Source organism: Terrapene carolina, unplaced genomic scaffold, assembly GCF_002925995.2.
Source record: "Terrapene carolina triunguis isolate 2854851 unplaced genomic scaffold, T_m_triunguis-2.0 Scaffold58, whole genome shotgun sequence".
NCBI classification, from domain to species: Eukaryota; Metazoa; Chordata; order Testudines; family Emydidae; genus Terrapene; species Terrapene triunguis.
In genome coordinates this window covers 90773019-90791717 of record NW_020664409.1, presented here as the reverse complement: position 1 = coordinate 90791717, position 18699 = coordinate 90773019, and the positions used below count along the sequence as shown (strand labels likewise).

At 40.6% G+C, this 18699-nt stretch overlaps 1 protein-coding gene across 1 annotated transcript; it reads right to left on the bottom strand.

Annotated features, from left to right (window-relative positions):
• Positions 1–1206: 1206 nt before the first annotated feature.
• MAL2 (mal, T cell differentiation protein 2) lies at positions 1207–18465 on the bottom strand. Its single transcript, XM_024208595.3, has 4 exons — positions 18239–18465; positions 14890–15060; positions 7373–7522; positions 1207–4196 (listed from the first exon to the last, which is right to left on the bottom strand). Exons 1-4 carry the CDS (start codon positions 18368–18370, stop codon positions 4125–4127), a joined length of 525 nt encoding a protein of 174 aa, XP_024064363.2. The 5' UTR covers positions 18371–18465; the 3' UTR covers positions 1207–4124.
• Positions 18466–18699: the final 234 nt, after the last annotated feature.

The following is an 18699-nucleotide window of genomic DNA, read 5'->3' as shown; positions in this document are numbered from 1 at the left end:
AGGGACTGCTCTCAAGGGTTTTCTATGAAGAACTTAGCACATGTGTGGATGCTATAAAAGTGATTTAGGAAAAGACATGCCACTTTACATTGCAAGTTGTACACCTTTATTTGCATATTTTAAATTATTATTTTAAACAAAATAGGTTGAACAGGAAGTGATTTTGGCTGCTTCGTCTGATGAATAGGCTTTAACAAAGTCTTAACTTTCTAGAATGTAGTCTCTTTTTCTTCTTTTAGTAATAATGTGTAAAGTACTGTTTCTTACTATACTCTTCTGAGAAAGGTCACCCTTAAAAAGTAAATATTTACCACTAGCTACTAAGCAGTGGTATCCAAGATACCCCACAGCCAGCATTCTAGGCACAGAAGATAGCTATGGTATCAAAGATAATACAGAATTGTAAAAAGCGACAGAGTCCTGTGGCACCTTATAGACTAACACACGTATTGGAGCATAAGCTTTCGTGGGTGAATACCCACTTTGTCAGATGTTGCATCTGATGAAGTGGGTATTCACCCACGAAAGCTTATGCTCCAATATGTCTGTTAGTCTGTAAGGTGCCACAGGACTCTTTGTCGCTTTTTACAAATCCAGACTAACACGGCTACCCCTCTGACACAGAATTGTAACTTCACTTCTTAATAGCAAACACTGTTTCTGGTGTCAGACACATCTTCCTGGATATCTCACTTCAACTTAAACTCATGTGTCCAAAACTGATCTCCTTATCTTTCCTCTCAGCTTTTCTCTACTGCTCTATTCTCTGAAGAGGCCTGCTCATAGCCCTGAGCTCTAGGGATTATGTGTGTGTGCGCACGCATGCATTTTTTAAATATAAAATGTCTTTTTGTCTTATTTTATATTGACACTCACTTACAGTCTATAATCATGATGTGTAATGAACATCAGAAGGACTGCATTATACTTGCCCCCGCCCCAAAATGTTTGGATACAGACTCCCACATCATGCTGAGCCCTGTTTCAGAACCACCTCTGCAATTCCAGGTTCAACTATGAAATAATAAACCATTTACTGTTTCTTTATTGTGTGACTGCATCCTTATATTCTGTTTTAGTGTTTGTTTACTTGTACACCTCTACCCCGATATAACGCTGTCCTCGGGAGCCAAAAAAACTTACCGCGTTATATCGAACTTGCTTTGATCCGCCGGAGCGCGCAGGCCCCCCGCCGGAGCGCTACTTTACCGCTTTATATCCGAATTCGTATTATATCGGGGTAGAGGTGTACCTGCATCAGAGTCTAACATAACATCTTTCATTGCAAAAGAAAAGGTGATGGTGGGTGACAGGAAATATGCCTCTATTTTTAGCTAAGCAAATCACTCTTGTTCCAAGAAGTTAACTTTCCTCTCCAACTCTGTCCTTTGCCTGTCTTTGACTCTTAGAGTAGGAGGGAAGAGATTAGCCATTTCTCACTACACTAAACAGGTTCTAATACCCCACACATTGCAGTGGTATGAAAACCTTTCACTGGTGCATTAAGGGATCTGACTAGCATCTGTCAAGTGTGGTTCTTTCCCACCATCACCATGTATATCTGCACTGTCCTCTCCACCTAGAGTCAGTGTCACCTTTCATACAGTCCAAGTCTTACTGTTTCACCATTTTATTCTCTGTTCCACATTATACGTTTACAAGTGTTGTGATTTTTGTGCAAGTACCCTCTCAAGAATTCTTATTCTTTTAATAAAGCTAGCATCAATTTAATCAAATATTTGAGATTTCTACTCTTTGTACCAATATCCAAATGATGAAAATCTATTAGTAACCACAGTATCAAATAGCTGCATTAAATGCTTTAATCCAGTGTGAGTGTAAGTCACTGTTATATCTTGGGGAGAAATCCCTTTTGTCTGTACACTCCAGTGTAAAGTAATTTTATTCAATATGAAATCCAGTCTTTTGTTTTGTGCCATATTGCATGAGACAAAATTTAAAATCACAATTCACGTTAGATGAGAGTAAAGACTTGAAGATTCAGCCAGTGCAAAGAGGGAGGAAGATAGACATTTTCAGAAAATGAAATGTACCAAATCAACTTATTACAATAGTTCTGGAGAGTTAAATGGCTCAGGGCATTGAGAAGGTGCCATTCATTTCCAGGTCATTGATATAAAATTGGCCCAGGCCAGTACTGACGGAAAGTTGTCACTATTGATAGTGATTCAGTTGCACATGTCAAATGAGTTAGGCTCCCAGCAGAGATCCTCATGTATCTTCACTGCAACTAGCATCATTGTTGGCATGCTGAGACTGAGGCCATGTCTGCATTACAATGGCACTGCTACAGTGCTGAAGCTATAGCGTAGACCAGAGATAGTCAATTGTTTTTTTATGAAGGTCCAAATTTCTCGGTCAAGGTATAGTCAAGGTCCAGATTCCAGAGAAAATAATAAAAAACAACAACAATAATGACAAGTAAATACAAATATTTTGCTATCTGTTCAAAAGCATCTGGTGATCTGGATTTGGCCCACAGTCCGCCTATGATACAGACACTTCCTACATCGATGGAAGAGGGTTTTCCATCAATGTAGGTAATCCACCTCTCCAAGAGGTGGCAGCTAGAATTCTTCTTTTGACATAGCTGCATATACAGTGGGGGTTAGGTCAACCTGACTATACTCCAGAGGGAATGAATTTACAGCCCTGAGTGATGTAGTTGGATGAATCTAAGTTCTAGGTATAGACCAGTTTTAAGTAGGCAAGAAAGCGTACTGCCCTGTCCACTTGCAAGTGGTCTCTACAGAACAAATGCACGGAGGATATTGTAAGGAAGCTTACACTGTTGCTTTTCTATTGATGACAAGGGGTCTTCAGTCTCTGAGGTTAACAATTTGGCACTTTTGCAAGAACTAAAGTTATTACATTTTTTTTTAAAATATCTGCTAAATAGTGATAATGGGGGAGGGAAGTGATATGGTATAACACGTTTGTTAAGTTGAGTTTGGTGCATTTATACCTCATGTATTTCATTACATAACTGGGATATTCAAAGCAAATTTGATCAGACTTCAACATTCCTGCAAAAGCATCTCCCTGGGTGGATCCTTATGCTCCAATGGTGTCCCACTGACTTCAGCAAGACTCTGCAGTGGCATAAGGATTTGCCCATGTAAAGATTCCTTTGCAAGATTGGGGCTTTAGGATGCAACAAATAAACCACTGCAAAAATTCAGATCAGAGAGAATTCAACATTCTGTAATACTCCATTCAAACGATATCGACTCATACAGTAAACAACATAAATGCAGCACATGAAGTAAAAACTGTACCCACAACAAGGTGAAACAGTGCAAATACTTTGTTTTAAACCAAAACATACCACAGATATACACAACACAAATGCACTGTTTACATTTTGCAATATAAATAGACTTGACAGAACTAAATCTGTGAATATAGGAAACTACAGACCAATAGTACTAAACAATTTGTATTTACTAAGGAATACAACACAATTATAGAAAAGATCAAATCATCACTGCCAGAAATGGCTGTAAAGTATTTCACAAGATTGTACTGGAAGGAAACTAAAACAGTTTTTCTTTAAGTTTTGCTTTAAAAAATATTAAGGCAATCTCACAAAAGTCAAGGTAGGCCCTCATCCTGCAAGGAGCACTGTGTGGCAGATGCTTGAATCTGTGCAGAGACCCAAGGATTCTGCCTACTTGGAGCTTATTGCAGGAGTGGGGCTTTTAATAATAATTAACCATAGGCATTGCAACTTGTAGATTTTAGCTGCCTGTGCATATAACACATTTATTTACCTTCCACTTCCTCCCTCCTAATTGTTTAGCACCAAAATTCAGTTGTCTGCTAACGATGCATCTATTTCTCACTAAACTCTATACTATATAGATAGTAGAATAATGCTTCTAATTAGCATATAATAAAAGTAAAAAAAAATCACAGATTATTTCAATTAAAGTAATTCTGATATGAGCTTATCTGCATTTTTAACATTTTTAAAATAGAGTTTATACATAAAAGCCTTTTGGAATTCTGTTACAGTTTGAAAGACAAGTGGCATTTAATTTGATCTTATACACAATTACACAAACTAAACTAGAATGCTGAACCATTAACCTCTTCAAGTGCTATAGTTTCCATCTTCTTAAAGCAAGGGCTGTGCTACAACCATAACAGACAGTTGTTGCAAAGGCAAAAATCTGCAGAAGAAAACGAGATGAATCACACATGAGATTTCTATTGCTCCAGTGCTCCTCAACTTTTCCCATAACCACATTTTACAAGGAAGCTTCAAAATTTCCCCACAGTTAGCCCAAAAGCCATAATGAAGATTGGTTGTGACCCCCTGTGACTCTATCACAGGGGTAGGCAACCTTTCAGAAGTAGTGTGCCGAGTCTTCATTTATTCACTTTAATTTAAGGTTTCACGTGCCAGTAATACATTTTAACGTTTTTTAGAAGGTCTCGCTCTATAAGTCTATATTATATAATTAAACTATTGTTGTATGTAAAGTAAACAAGGTTTTCAAAATGTTTAAGCAGTTTCATTTAAAATTAAATTAAAATGTTGATCTTACGCCGCCAGCCTGCTCAGCCCAGCCTGCTGCCAGCCTGGGATTCTGTTCACCTAGGCCAGCAGCGGGCTGAGCGGGGCCTGCGTCCGGGATGCCGGCTGGCAAGGGGCCGGCAGCCGGGACCCCAGACCTGGGGGTGGTGGTTCAGGGGTCAGGACAGAGGGCTGGGGGTGGGGGGTCAGGGCAGATGGCTAGGGGTGTGTGGGGGGTGCAGGGCAGAAGGCTGTGTGTGGGGGGGTCAGGGGTCAGGGCAGAGGGCAATGGGAGTGTGGGGGGTTCAGGGGTCAGGGCAGAGGGCTGGGATGCTCGGCTCGTGGGGGTGCTCATGGCAGGGGGCTGGAAGGGATATGCCCTGTTCCACCCCCTTCCCCAAGGCCCCGTCCCTACCTCTTCTCTGCCTCCTCTACGGAGCAGAGAGCACGCTGCCACTTCTCCCCCTCCCCCCCACAAGGGCCATCAGCTGATCGGTGCATGGAAGGAGAGGAGGAGTGGCAGGAAAGCACCACGCTGGGGGAAGAAGCGGGGGAGGGGAGAAGCTTGGCTGCCGCAGGACCAAGCTTCTGCCTCCTGCCCCTGCAGGGGAGAGCGGTGGGCGGTGGGGCTGAGTGGGGCTGGGGGCCGGGACCGTGGCAGGCAGCAGCGTGCCAGTCAAAATTGACTTGCGTGCCGTAGGTTGCCGACCCCTGCTCTATCATGACCCTCTGGTCGAGAGCCTACGTGCTATGGCTTTGATAACATTGTGTCAAAAGCATCAAATCCGGACATCACTTTGCTACTTTGTAACTAAAGTAGGTCTTTTACCTAGGTCCTGGTGCAACCCTCTTAAATACTTCTTTTTATACCTTGTAATTAAGTTTCTTCTCATTATCAAGGATGAACACAGTCATTTGGCTTTTGTTTGTATTCATATTTAATTTCATTCATCTCCAAATTAATGCATCTGCCTCCGGCAAACATAAACTGAGGAGAAAGCTACCACTAAAACAATATGGTATCAACATTTATTATTTACTTGTAGAAATAAGGAAATGGGCACAATTTTTTTTTGGGGGGGAGGAGGGGATCATTGAAGATAATCAGCTACTGGAATAAGTTACCAAGGGATGTTGTAAAGTTTCTAGTACTTATGGTCTTTAAATAAGGACCGGATCTCTTTCTGTAAGATGTGTTCTAGCTTAATCACAAGTTGTTTTGTTGCAGGGATCATAAGGTGAAATCTATGTTTGTGTTCATCCTAGAAGTTATACTAGATGGCTCTATGAATTCATTTGTGAAGAACTAGGGAGGATGGAAACTAGAAAGGGATTTGTTTATTAAATTGAAATACTTTCTGATGTTTCCTGGTCAGAATGATGGAGACCTGCCTCTCCCTCTCTGTACTTGGAGTCACTTAGATTATTACATCCTACCCACACTACACATACTTTGAGTGGGATAATGAATGTTTGGAAAACAAATGCTAATAGCTGCTGAGATTATTACTTTTTTTAAAAAGAACCTACACACATGCTTTAATCGATAATATAAACAGCTGGAAGGTCATTGTCTTGACAGCAGATATTTAGCAGGGCTTTAATTTTTCTGTTTTCTCTATGCAGTCTTTATTTAACACTTTCTTGGTTAATGGCAGCAAAAATGAATGTGTGACAAGATGATAATTATTTTCATACACACTAAGTTTAATTAAGACACTTGGGGAACAGCTGTGAAGGAGCTAGGGGTCAGAGCTCTTCTGTTTGGTTCTTCTTCCCCATATCCCATCAGCACTGTGAGGGGCCTAGAGACTGGAGCTTCTTCCCCACCTAAAGCCTGGAACAGTCCAATGGAGAGCTTCACAAGAGCCCCCCAACCCACTACAGCTCAGCAGAACTATGAGAAAGGCAGGAATTCTGCATACTAAGTGGAACTTTACATCAGACATCTAGGAGCTGTAATGGCTTCTCATAAGTTTCTGGGTAGAATTCAGGATGCTGACCTATTATACAGACCTGACTGATTTGGGACATGGTTAATCTCTATTCCCATGCCATACTGCCACAGCTAGGATCAGCTGGAGCTGCCTTGTTATAACTGGGAGGATGCTGCTTGTAGAGTACTCTCAGTGAGCTTCCTGGACTTTGAAACTAATTCTTCACATCTAGACCCACTGCAGCCTGCATTTGTCAAGCTGCAAAGCTCATCCATAAATTTTTTTGCCGTTCAGAGAGGATGGGCTGAGCACTGGAGCAATTTATTTGTTTTATCTTCCTATCAGCTGGTAGATATTTATGTCTAGGTGGGTTGAGCAGTCTTTTATCATTTCTGTATTGTGTATTTTAATTTTTGTGATGGACACCTATAGAGGTTTTTAATAAGCTTAAATAAATGTCTATGATCCCATGATCTAAACAAGACACTGTTAGAAGGTGTAAAAACTAAGAACAGTATTTCCAATTCCTTGTGCTAAACCCATTGGCATACATCTATGGAAGAGGCAGCATCATTCAGATGCAAAGGAAAACAATTAATAATTAAGCCTTTACTTCCACCGACTAGTATGACTCACTCTAAATGTTCCCTTATAAAGAACATTATTCTGTAGTGAAGCAAATACCTACCACACAGTAACAACTTATTGGGGTAGGGGAGAAATAACAAAATTAAATTATCAATATGTGACTATTCTGTGCTGTGTAACACACAAAAACAGACAGTCCCTTCCATGAAAAGTTTACATTCTAGTTAGCCATTAGATTATTTGAGTAGCTAAAAAGGGTTAAAACAGACTTCCATCTCTTGATGTATATCTATGAAATACTTACTGAGGCTGCTATGCTTATGTTATAGTCTTGATCACTTAGCAACGTAGTGACATTTGATGGAAGTCGATAATTATGCAGAGATGTTGTTGCTGCTTGCAATAAAAAGGCTCCAAAATAAAAGACAAAAGTAGCTGCATGGAAAAGAAAATCCTGAAAAGAAAGTGACAGATTTAGTCTATATTGTAACTGATTGGATATGTGCATTCTTCCTAACCAATCTCTGAGTTTCAGTGCAAACAAAATGCAAACAAAAGCAAGCTTAGAGGTGCCACATAGAAGACGTTCAGATCATTCATCTAAAATTAATGGCATCAGAGTGTAGTCATATTACAATGAATCACACCATAGTAAGAAACTTTAATTTTTGTATCCTAAAAAGTATACAAAGTGATACAACTCAGTTTTGTTTTGATAGTATTGCAGAGTAACATAACACAAAAAAACCTACACCTTTAAAATAAATATAGCTTGACCTCTTAAGTGATCTAGGTCAGCAATTATGTTGCCATGTTTTAAGGCACATTTGCAATAATGGCTATAACAACCCAGCAACTTTGTTACTGAAAAAGCAACTACAACCACTATTTCAAAGTAGTATGGTGCATACCATATTTATAGAAAAACACAAAGCACATCCTATTATTCATCTCTCAGACACACACTATATTGTGCACGTTTGTGTATACAAACATTTGCTATTTACATTCATTTAAAGAGGTGTTTTAAGTGTTAGTCTTAATTTCTCTCTCCCGAGTCCTGTACATTTCAGCTCCAGGCACTAAGATTCTGACTTTCCAGGCTGAGGGATACAATAAAGCTTTTAAAACCTCTCTAAAATATTTCTATTCCTATTCCGTAAAACACACAGTTTACAGAATCAGGGTGGATCTGATTTAAATCATGATTTAAATCACTAGTCAGGAAGACTTGATTTAATCATGGATTTCTACATAAAAGTGCATTCTTGTTGGTTGTTATAACCTTAATACATATTCTTCACAACTCAGAGACAGATGTAGGTTTCATTTTTAAAAGGTACACACTATACATTTTTAAAGTGATTTATTTTGAAAACTTTTCGTATTAGTTTTACAGCTATATCAGAAAATGAATGATTGTTTGGTTATTTCATTTACCAAAGGTAATTGAAGCAGATATTTATGAAGTCACTGGGAGGTGAACTATCTCCAATTCAACAGGTTAAGCATTAATATTTGGAGGATTTTCCTGCCATGCTGTACTAGGAGGAGAACATCACCAGACAAACAATTAAATTGTTTTATTTAACTAAAAACAACAACATTATGTATTTTGGATCTTTTTCTTCAACAGCAAACATAATATTTTAACAAAACATCTATATGAAATTTGAATTTACTTAAATATTCAAGTTTTTTTAAAATCAAGTTTGTTTGTGTTAAAATTGTTTTTAACAAAAAGAGTTAAATGAAATATTAAAAAACAAAAAACAAAAATTAAATTGACTATGTCAGCCAGGTCAACATGAAAACTTAAAATATTGGCTTCTGCAGCTAACTCAGTCATCTTCACCTTCGTTTTCCTGTTTGTTCATAATCTGGAAAAGAAAAACAAGCTTTCCTGCTTTTTCAGGTCCCAAACGATTTGGAATGAATTAGTCCAAAGGAAGAAAATATTCTTTCTACACCAGCAGAAGAAGCTACTGCTGTTAAAAGTGAGATTATCACTTCAACAGTCTCTGAATCCAAGTGCTTAAGTGACTTCCACCAGTTCACTGGTGTGACTTTCTTTAAAACATCACCAGCAAACATATATTTCTTGAATGGTTCACCCTTAGTGCTGAAGTTTATTATAGTTGGCATTATGGAGGGATGATTGCTGGATGTCCATGTCATAGCCAACTCCTCTTCTTCAGCAGTTAAGGTTTGACCCTCATATCGAGTATTGAGAATATTTTCAAGAAAATGAGCTGGAGATAGTGCTTATCCCGCTCATTTTTTTAATGCTTGTAATTTAACTCTGTCATTGCATATTTCTCTTTTTAAGACCTCACTCAGTTCCTTCCAAATTTCAACAGCGTCAGCAATAAAACATCTATTTCCCTGCATATTGTTCAAGGCTACAGAAATAGGCTTCAGGGTACTCAGCATGTGTTCAACATTTCTCTTAAGCCCAATGTTGAGAACTTTGGCTGTGACAGTGCCATCTATTTTTTCACAATTTTGTTCACAAACTATCATCAGATTAGGCCAGTTCTTGATATAGTGCTCAAAACAGTTCCATCGCATGTCTTGTGGGAGTTAGCTTTGTTCCTCCCACTTTTTTCAGAGCCGCTGCTGCAAAGTGGTTGTTACAGAAGTATTTTGCAATTTCAACAAGATTAGCCTTTATTTCTGGAACACTGAAGTCTTTGGCTAGGAGGTGCATCAAATGAGCACTGCAACCATATGTTATTAGCTTGGGACTCTCTTCTAAATAATTTCTTCTCATCTTGGATACATTTGCAGCATTGTCTGTGACCTAGCTGCGTACTAGACATTTTAATTTTTTTTTCACAGTTTGTTCTAGCTTTTACTGCTACTTCTTGTAAGTATTCTGCTGTGTGTGCATTTCCCAATGTATCAGTTGTTTCTGTTAGGAAGACATTCCCTTCTGTTGTCACACAAGCACATACAACAGGACCATTGTGCACATAGCTCCACCCATCAAGACTCAGGTTAACAATTTTACCCTCTAGATCTTTTGCACAGTGCTCAATTTCTCTTTCATACACTTTATCCAGCAATTTGCCTGTGACATCTGCTCTGTTGGGTGGACTGTATCCTGGTGTTAATGACTGAACCATGTTAATGAAGCATGGGTTCTCAATCAGACGGAAAGGAGAGTTTGTTGCATATACGAACCGGGCAATTTTTTCATCAAATACCTCTTTTTGTAATCTGCTGGTTCTTATCACAAACTTATCTATGGTTGTTTTTGGATGATGGAGATTTTTTTTTTTTTTTTGCTACAGGTGATATACTGTGGCTATGTGACATACATGATGGGACTGAAACACTATCATTGGCAGATAACTCTGAAACGATAGAAAATGATGGTGATCTTGAAGGTGGATAGTCTTCAGAATCCTGTATGTTGAGGATGGATTCTCCTAAACAAAATAAGTCAATGCAGTTATTTAATTATTATTACCATACAGCTCATTTAGTATTACTCATTGCATTCACTGACACACAGTACTACTTTAAAGGTGAAACTGTAAAAGGAAGATCTGCCTATTTCAGCTATTTATTTTTTATCACAACTGCATCTAAAATGATAGTACCATAGAGTAACAACTATATTTTTTGCTCAAACATGAGAATTCAAGAATAGTCCAGAAGGAAGACAGGCAGTCCTTAAGAAAGAAGTCTGAAATAAAAAAGTTTACCAACCTGAAGATCCTGCATGTTCAGACACGTTCCTTTCATCATCTTCAACGCAGCTTCCTCCTGAGAAGGAACACTTCTCATGATGTTGTTTCATTTGGGCAACCAGGTCTTGCATTTCTTTGTTGCACTGTTTACATTTTGCAGGCATGTCTGTCTTACCCACAGGTAGAGGAACTTCATTAAAATATTCCCAAACCGCGTCTCTTTTACGGCCTGCTGCCATTATAGGTTTTCCCTTCTAGTGAGAGAATGGTATGGTAGATCTCAAATCAATGAAGGCTACACTCAGAAAGACCTCAAGACTTCTGGAATATGCTGCTCAGCTTCACTTTTGTTTCTACTGCCTGTCCCTCCCGTCTCACATTTATCTCCAGACTTCTTCTCCTTGTCCAGCTCTATTCCGTCCCCAACAATCTTCTATTTTTTGAAACTTTTCACTTTTAGAGAGAGGTAAGGGATTGACTCTGTGTACACAAATTTGTAGAGGGACAATAGGGTTGAGATCTGTTATTTCTCACCTCTATATATTATTTATTTAAAAACATTTTTCCTGTTAACAAGCATGTTATCTTTGGAGACACAAATCCACAGTTGGAGAACTGCAAAACTAAGCATCTCTAAGTATCTGCAAAACTAAGTATCTTCTAGACTGAGCACTGAGTCCCATTGAGTAGATAGAAAGATTAACCTAAATAATCTATACAGAAGCCCCTGGAACCCCATAAGATTGGGTCCCTAATCCTTGACCTATTGGAACTCATTTACAAAACTTTTCTTAAACTTTACATGAATATATTGTCTCATACTATAGAATTAGAATTTATAATCCCTATTCCATAATGCCCAAATAAGTCTGTTAGTCTTTAAGGTGCCACCAGACTCCTTGTTGTTTTTGTGGATACAGACTAACATGGCTACCCCCTGATACTGTTCAGTGAGTAGCTTAGTCCTAGCTGTACACAGAAGAGATATTTTCAAAAGAGAAGCTGTCATTTCCTCCATCCAGATGCCAAACACTCTAACTTCCCTGGCAATAGTTACAGTGAAGATATGTATCAACGGTAAGGTTCTATCCGGGACATGATGCCTGTGATCCAAAACCTAACTGTTTACTGTTAGGATTTTTAAATAAAAAAGCATGGTGCCCAATTTTCCACTGCCTTACACCTGGCACAATCACTTAAATCTTGTGCAAAGTGTGTGTAAAATACTACCAGATCAGAATGGAATGGTAGCTTACACCTAGTTTGCGCAGATGTAAATGACAACACAATATATAGGGCAGCAGAGAATAAAGTCTATGGTCTTTGTCATATCATCTGGTTCAGTATAAAGCAGGGGATCTCAAACTGGGGGTCGCGAGATTATTACATGGGAGGTTGCGAGCTGTCAGACTCCACCCCAAATCCAGCTATGCCTCCAGCATTTATAATTGTGCTCAATATATTAAAAAGTGTTTTTAATTTATAAGGGGGGGGGAGGTCGTACTCAGAGGCTTGCTATGTGAAAGGGGTCACCAGTACAAAAGTTTGAGAACCACTAGGAGCAACACAACTTCCTTACTCATGCTGAGTTAGTGTCTTACTCCCATGAGTAATCACACTAGATTGAATAGGGCTAAGCAGGAAATAAGGTACTGCTCAGAGTAAGGTTGGCAGAATCTTACCCTAAAAGTGCTACTCATTTGCATCCAGGAGAGTGGAGTTTGGGGGTTTTAAACTATTTTTATTTTAAAATAAAAGATACTAGACTCTTATAATTTTCCATGACAAGCAATAATAATTAAAATAATGTGCCTGGACTTTTCCCATTTTTGGCCTTCTTAAACCACTAGCCTTAATTAGCCATTCTGAATTCCATGCCAAATTTTAGTTTCTGCAGCATAAGGAATAATACAAAAATATTTTTCTTTAAACACTTTCCAATTTAAGTGTTAGAACAAACAGCAACATGGTATACTATCTTTTTATTTAAAAATAAAAAAATGAGTTTATAGAACCAGATTGAAAAAAAACTCGTTTTTTTTTTTAAGTCCTCCACAGAATTTGCCATTTGCAATAGATTCCAGCAATGTAGAAGTCATGGTATCTTGCTGAAAAAATCTAGGTCCAGCATACTACAGGACATAAATTTAGGTCCAGCAGGTACTATGCTGAACTGTGGCCAAATAGTAATTATCTTTTGGTGATTAGTGATCTGGACTGTATATTGAGCCAGTGAACTAGGTATAAAAGGTTCATATCCCATTTCTTTGACCTGTTAATCATGGGGAATTTTTAACAAAATCATAGGCAAACATCATAGGCACATTCACAGATGATGTGCGCCTATTTAGGGATCTGGGGTAAAAATCTGTCTGGGGATTAGTCCTGCTTTGAGCAGCGGGTTGGACTAGATGACCTCCTGAGGTCCCTTCCAACCCTGACATTCTATGATTCTATGATTCTATTATTATTTTTCTCCCATAAGGGAGGTTCCAGCAGCAGCACTCAGTTTATCACAGAGAGGTGTCAAAATTCCCTGTCCTACCAGATATAAAAATAGCCAACAAGCATTTGATAGGGCAAAATCAATAATGTATAATGAATACTTACAAGGAGAGTTATAGGATGAATGTTTGTGTAGTACTTTGAACATGCAAAAAAGCACTATGGCTCCAGTCCAGCAAAGCACTTAATTATGTGCAGAACTTTAAGTCTGTGATTGGTTCCACTGAAACCAATTACACTATTCACTTGCTTAAAAGTAATGTACATGCTTTATGTGCTTTCCTGCATACGTGACTGCCACTGAACAACACTAACCACCCTCTGTGAAATTCCCTGCAGCTTCCTCAACATCCAGCTCACAATCCCTTAACAAGCTTAAATGGAATTAAACCACAAATCAAGTTAAGAGTTGATGTTGTACTTTGTTTGTATGTATAGTGAAACACTGGTGCAATGGGGCTAAAGTCTGTTTGGACAGAATCCAGACTATCACTGCTAATGGACTCATTACACAAGTTTAATCTTTCAAACCCCAAACTTATGAAGTTTGATGACCTTTGATTCAAGATTCGCACAGATCTAGGGACTCTCAACACAGTTACTTGGATATCAAGGGATGCACAACCATGGATGTTTATACTGAAACATACAAATCCGGCTAAGAGCAGTATGATTGCCAGTAATAAAAAAGAGCCACACAGAAGAAAGGTTATTTACTGAAGGTGTTGAGCAATTAGGCATAACTGCATTTTAATACACCTCTACTCCGATATAACGCTGTCCTTGGGAGCCAAAAAATCTTACCGCGTGATAGGTGAAACCGCGTTGTATCGAACTTGCTTTGATCCACCGGAGCGCTGCTTTACTGTGTTATATCCGAATTCGTGTTATATTGGGTCGCGTTATATCGGGGTAGAGGCATACCATAAAGATTGCTAGAAGGTCTGATTCTTTGTGTATTTTCTCTGCCTGTTATTGCTCACTCAAAAAGCCTCACAATACTATAAAATAGAATGATATAGTATTGCATTTCACCACTTTTAGGCTGTTAGAAACTCCCCATTCCGAGCATACACCTCACAAGAAAACATTTTTTAGATAATAACACAGGAAAGCACAAACTATAAGTCACTGAGGGATGCACTTGGTAACTTTCCAATAGTTTGAGATAGGCATGTAACTTGCATAAAACTGATCACATTACTGCTGTCTATTTTTTTTAATATGGAGGTACAGCTTGGGAGGACTACTGGTTTCAGCATGCAAAGCTTCATCATAACATGAGCAGAATCTTGCCATGTGATTGAATGAACACTGAGCACTGCATGCTGGGACCTGTAGTTCCACAGGCTGTGCTATCAAATTAAAAGAAAAGGGCAGACAAGAGTCTCTGAAGAACTGTATTCGTGCTGCAGGCCATGCTTTGGCCATTCATGATGTGAAAGCCAGGCACCAACACTAGCATAACATTTAAGGACCTGATCCAAAGCTCATCAAAATTAATTAGAATTTCTTCATTAACTTCAATGGGCTTTGGATCAGACCTTAAGAGTCTTATGAAGAGTAAGATCAATTTGTTTTTCTCATAAAATCATGCCCACAAGGAAAAAAAACTTACCATCTGGTTCCAGTCCACAGCAATTCTGTGTGTATAACTAAAAAGGAACACGCCCAGGAAGAGGATGGACAAAAAACAAGCAGTCACTGACACAAACATCACCCATCCCTGCAGCAGAGGCAGTGGAACTCTAGTGGCAGCTATCAAAATCCAGACAAGTGCTCCAAACAGCTGTAGAAAAAAAAAACAAAACCATGATGAGAATAAAGGCTTAACGCTGAATCTTGTCCAGCCCCTCCGGACTAAGAACTAACAGTTAATTTATTTTTAAAAAAGCTTTCAGGTGCAATTTTTGGCACTGGGGTAAAATATTCAAAAAATCCCCACTTGAAAAGTGACTTAGCTACTCAAAAGACTAAGTAATTGAAAGTCAGTGGGACATAAGCTTGTAAATCATTTTTGAAAATGGGATTTAGGTTCCTACATCACTTAATTGCTTCTAAAGTTTCACTGAAATCTGATTTTGAAGGAAATACAGGACAAGTGAAAATATTATCAAAGTGCATTTATCCTAAAATAGAAATAAATAAATCTATATCTGTTGCAACTGGTATGCCAAGGATGTAAATGAGATTAAAATCTAAATCTTATACCCATATATAGTTTTGTTAGCTCCCAGCAGATACAGATATGAGATCATTATAAATGTATAAATAGGACTTATTGGTTATACCCAAAAGAGTAAAAAGCAACAAACAAAAGTAAAATATAAAAGACTAGCATAACTATGGTAGACTGCTGTGTCATGAAAGTCAGATAAATGAAATATATCAGCCAAATTCTTTTCATATTAAGATCTATATAATTAGGAGCAGAATTTAGTCCTACAAAGTTGCAGCACACTGATCTTCTCAATTTATGACTTCAATCATAAACATAGATCTCTATAAGAGTGATACTTGCTTCCTGAAATGTGTTCCTTTAATACAGAAAGCCTTAAACTTGATTGAAATAGAACTCATCTATTAACTGAGCACTGCTCAAATTTATACCATTTCCAATTCAACCCTCCCAGCTCTCAGAGTATAAAGTTGGAGATAAAATTTTCAGACTGCAAGAACTACAACTTCAAAATAATGCCTGCCCAGTTTCTTCTGAATCTAGGACCTCAGACTCAATTTTCAGAAGAAGTTGCCTGCATTTGGAGTAAGTAAGTCTCCTTTGGTATAAAATGCAACCATCTGTGGATAAAATGAGGCTGATGATGTAAAAGTGCACTGGCAGCCTGCATTCAGCATTCCCATGGATTAGTATTATCAGCTTCCAAGTTATTTTCAAGGGCTTCTCTTCAGGTTTTAGTTGTTGTGAGGAAGCAGGTTTTCTCCATCTTTATAGCACTGGAGGCTCAGAACATTATTCAGAGAACAGACATTTAATTGGTAGTAACAGCACAATCTTTTCTGCAACATCCCACTGCTAAGACTGGTAGCGGGGTTACTAATTTAAACATCCACTGTGATCGTGGGCAGGCCCAATATCAGAGAAACACCAAGGGTATGTCTACACTACAGGATTAATCCGAATTTAGATAATTCGAATTTGGGAAACAGGTTGTATAAATTCGATTGTGCGCGGCCACACTAAGCACCTTAATTCGGTTTTTAACCACATTAATTCGGTGGTGTGCGGCCACACTACCCCATTAACTTAAACACAGTAATTCGGTGGTGTGCGGCCACACTAACCCTAATTCGAATTAACAAAATCGATTTAGGCGTTACTCCGCTCGTCGAGGTGGAGTACAGAAATCGATTTTAAGTGCCCTTTAATTCGAATTAACTGGCTCTGTAGTGTGGACGGGTGAAGGGTTAATTCGGATTAACGCAGCTAAATCCGAATTAAAGTCCTAGTGTAGACCAGGCCCAAGACTAACCTGAGAACGTCAGCACCTGTTACATAAACTGGCAAATCCGCCAAGCAGTTAATTTTTGGTCACTGCTGATCTGGGCTCCAGTCCTGCAACTGGATCCACACCAGCAGATCCTTGGACCAGTGTGGAGGCCATTTTGAAAAAAGTCAGGGCCCCATGTGGAGGAGAAGGCATGCCTATAGGGATCCATTTGAAAGATTGGGGCCCAGGTCAGTATTCAAATCTGTGACTGTAAGAAGAAAGACATTCTGGGTGAAATCCTGGACTGATTGAAATCAATGGGAGTTTGCCATTAACTTCAATGGTGCCAGCATTTCACCTCTAACCTGTTAGTAATCATGATGCTGATCCTGCAAACTCTTACCCTTGTCCTAACTCTGAGGACATGAGTAGTCCCATTGAAGTCAATGGGACTGGGCATGCCAGTAATGTTTAAGCATGCTAGAGTTTGAGGGATCCTAAAAACAAACACACTGTATATTTTTACTTCCTTGGACTTCTGAATCTAATCTAAACGTATGGAGGATCAAGATTGTCTTGATTAAAATAAAACTGTGTAAAATACATACACAGTGTCCTGTGGCCGCTGCCCCATAATTAAAACAGAACAGGAGCCAAGATACAGCTATGAAAAACACAGATCTGAGTGGAAATCAGGAGAACAAACACCTCTGGTGTTACTTCAGCACAGTTGTATGTTGAACAGGATCCCCCTTCCTGGGGAAGCTTTAAGGTGGGAAAACAGGGGATTAGGCAAAATGGAGGCATGGGGAAGGGCTTCAGTGGTGCCCCCCCCACACCTTACACACATTCATTCCCCCAACTGACTGTCCTTCCCCCCACCCACCTCGCCTGCCCCTTGCATAAAGTCCAATGCTCCAGTTCTCCCGGATCCTCCTTTGGGGAATAGCTCCTGGCAGGAGAATGCAGAGTCTGCTCTTGCTCTCCGGTTTCCTGCTCCAGGAGCAGAACCTCCTGATGCTGCCACCACCAGCTCCAGCTGCTGCTGCTTCACCTTTCCCACCTACAAAATGGCAGGTTAGCAGCGTGGGGGGGCGGTGGCAGGGCTACGGTGCCGCCTGTTCGCAGCAGCCTGGGCTCCTGCACACGGGGGACGGGCAGGTGTGCACCCCCGTTCTGTATGCAGGACACTGGCCCTGCTGCTTTGGGCATTTCACATCGCAGCCCAGGCGCTCCGGGCTCAGCGCAACAAGTGCTGGGCAGCGGAGGTGTTGTGGGGCGGAGGAGGAGGAAGGATTTGAGGATATGTTTGGGAGAAGGGGATTTGCTGGGGGAGGAGGGACTGAGATTCAAGGCAGGAGCGAGTGAAAGGAAAGGGAACAGGGGGGAGCGGGACTAGAGGGGGCGGTAATGGGGGGAGGAGAAGAGGGGGCCGGGGCTGAAGGGGGGACGAGCGGGGAGCCCGTGCCCGGCAGCAGCGTTGCCCTCCCCGAGCAGCCCCCGGCCCGGGTCACTCACGATCTCCAGGCAGATGAAGGCTCCCGAGTAGGTGCGCAGGATGTCCAAGCCTACGGGCAGCGTGATCCTGGGCGCGGGGAAGTAGGCGGCGGGGTTGGGGGGTGGCGGCATGGAGCCTCCCCTGGCCGACATGCTGCCGCGGAGTGAGCCTGGCCCTGACGTGGCCGCAGGTTGGGGGGAGGCTGCGCCCAGAGCAGGTGCAGGAAGCGTGCGTGCAACACCCAAGCCCTGGGCCAGCCCCTGCGCCGGGCGCCGCCCAGTCCCCAACCCGGGGACTGCTGCACGCGCCGCCCGCCCCACCGCCGCGCCTGGAGGCGGCAGGCCCGGTTCGCCAGGACGCCGGCAGCGGCGCTGCCTGCTCCGGGGGCTTCAGACAGCGTCAGCCCCCTTCTCCTGGCGATGAGCCCAGACTCGGCCCCTGGGGTGTTCCCAACTCAGGGCCAGACACCCCGCAACCCGCC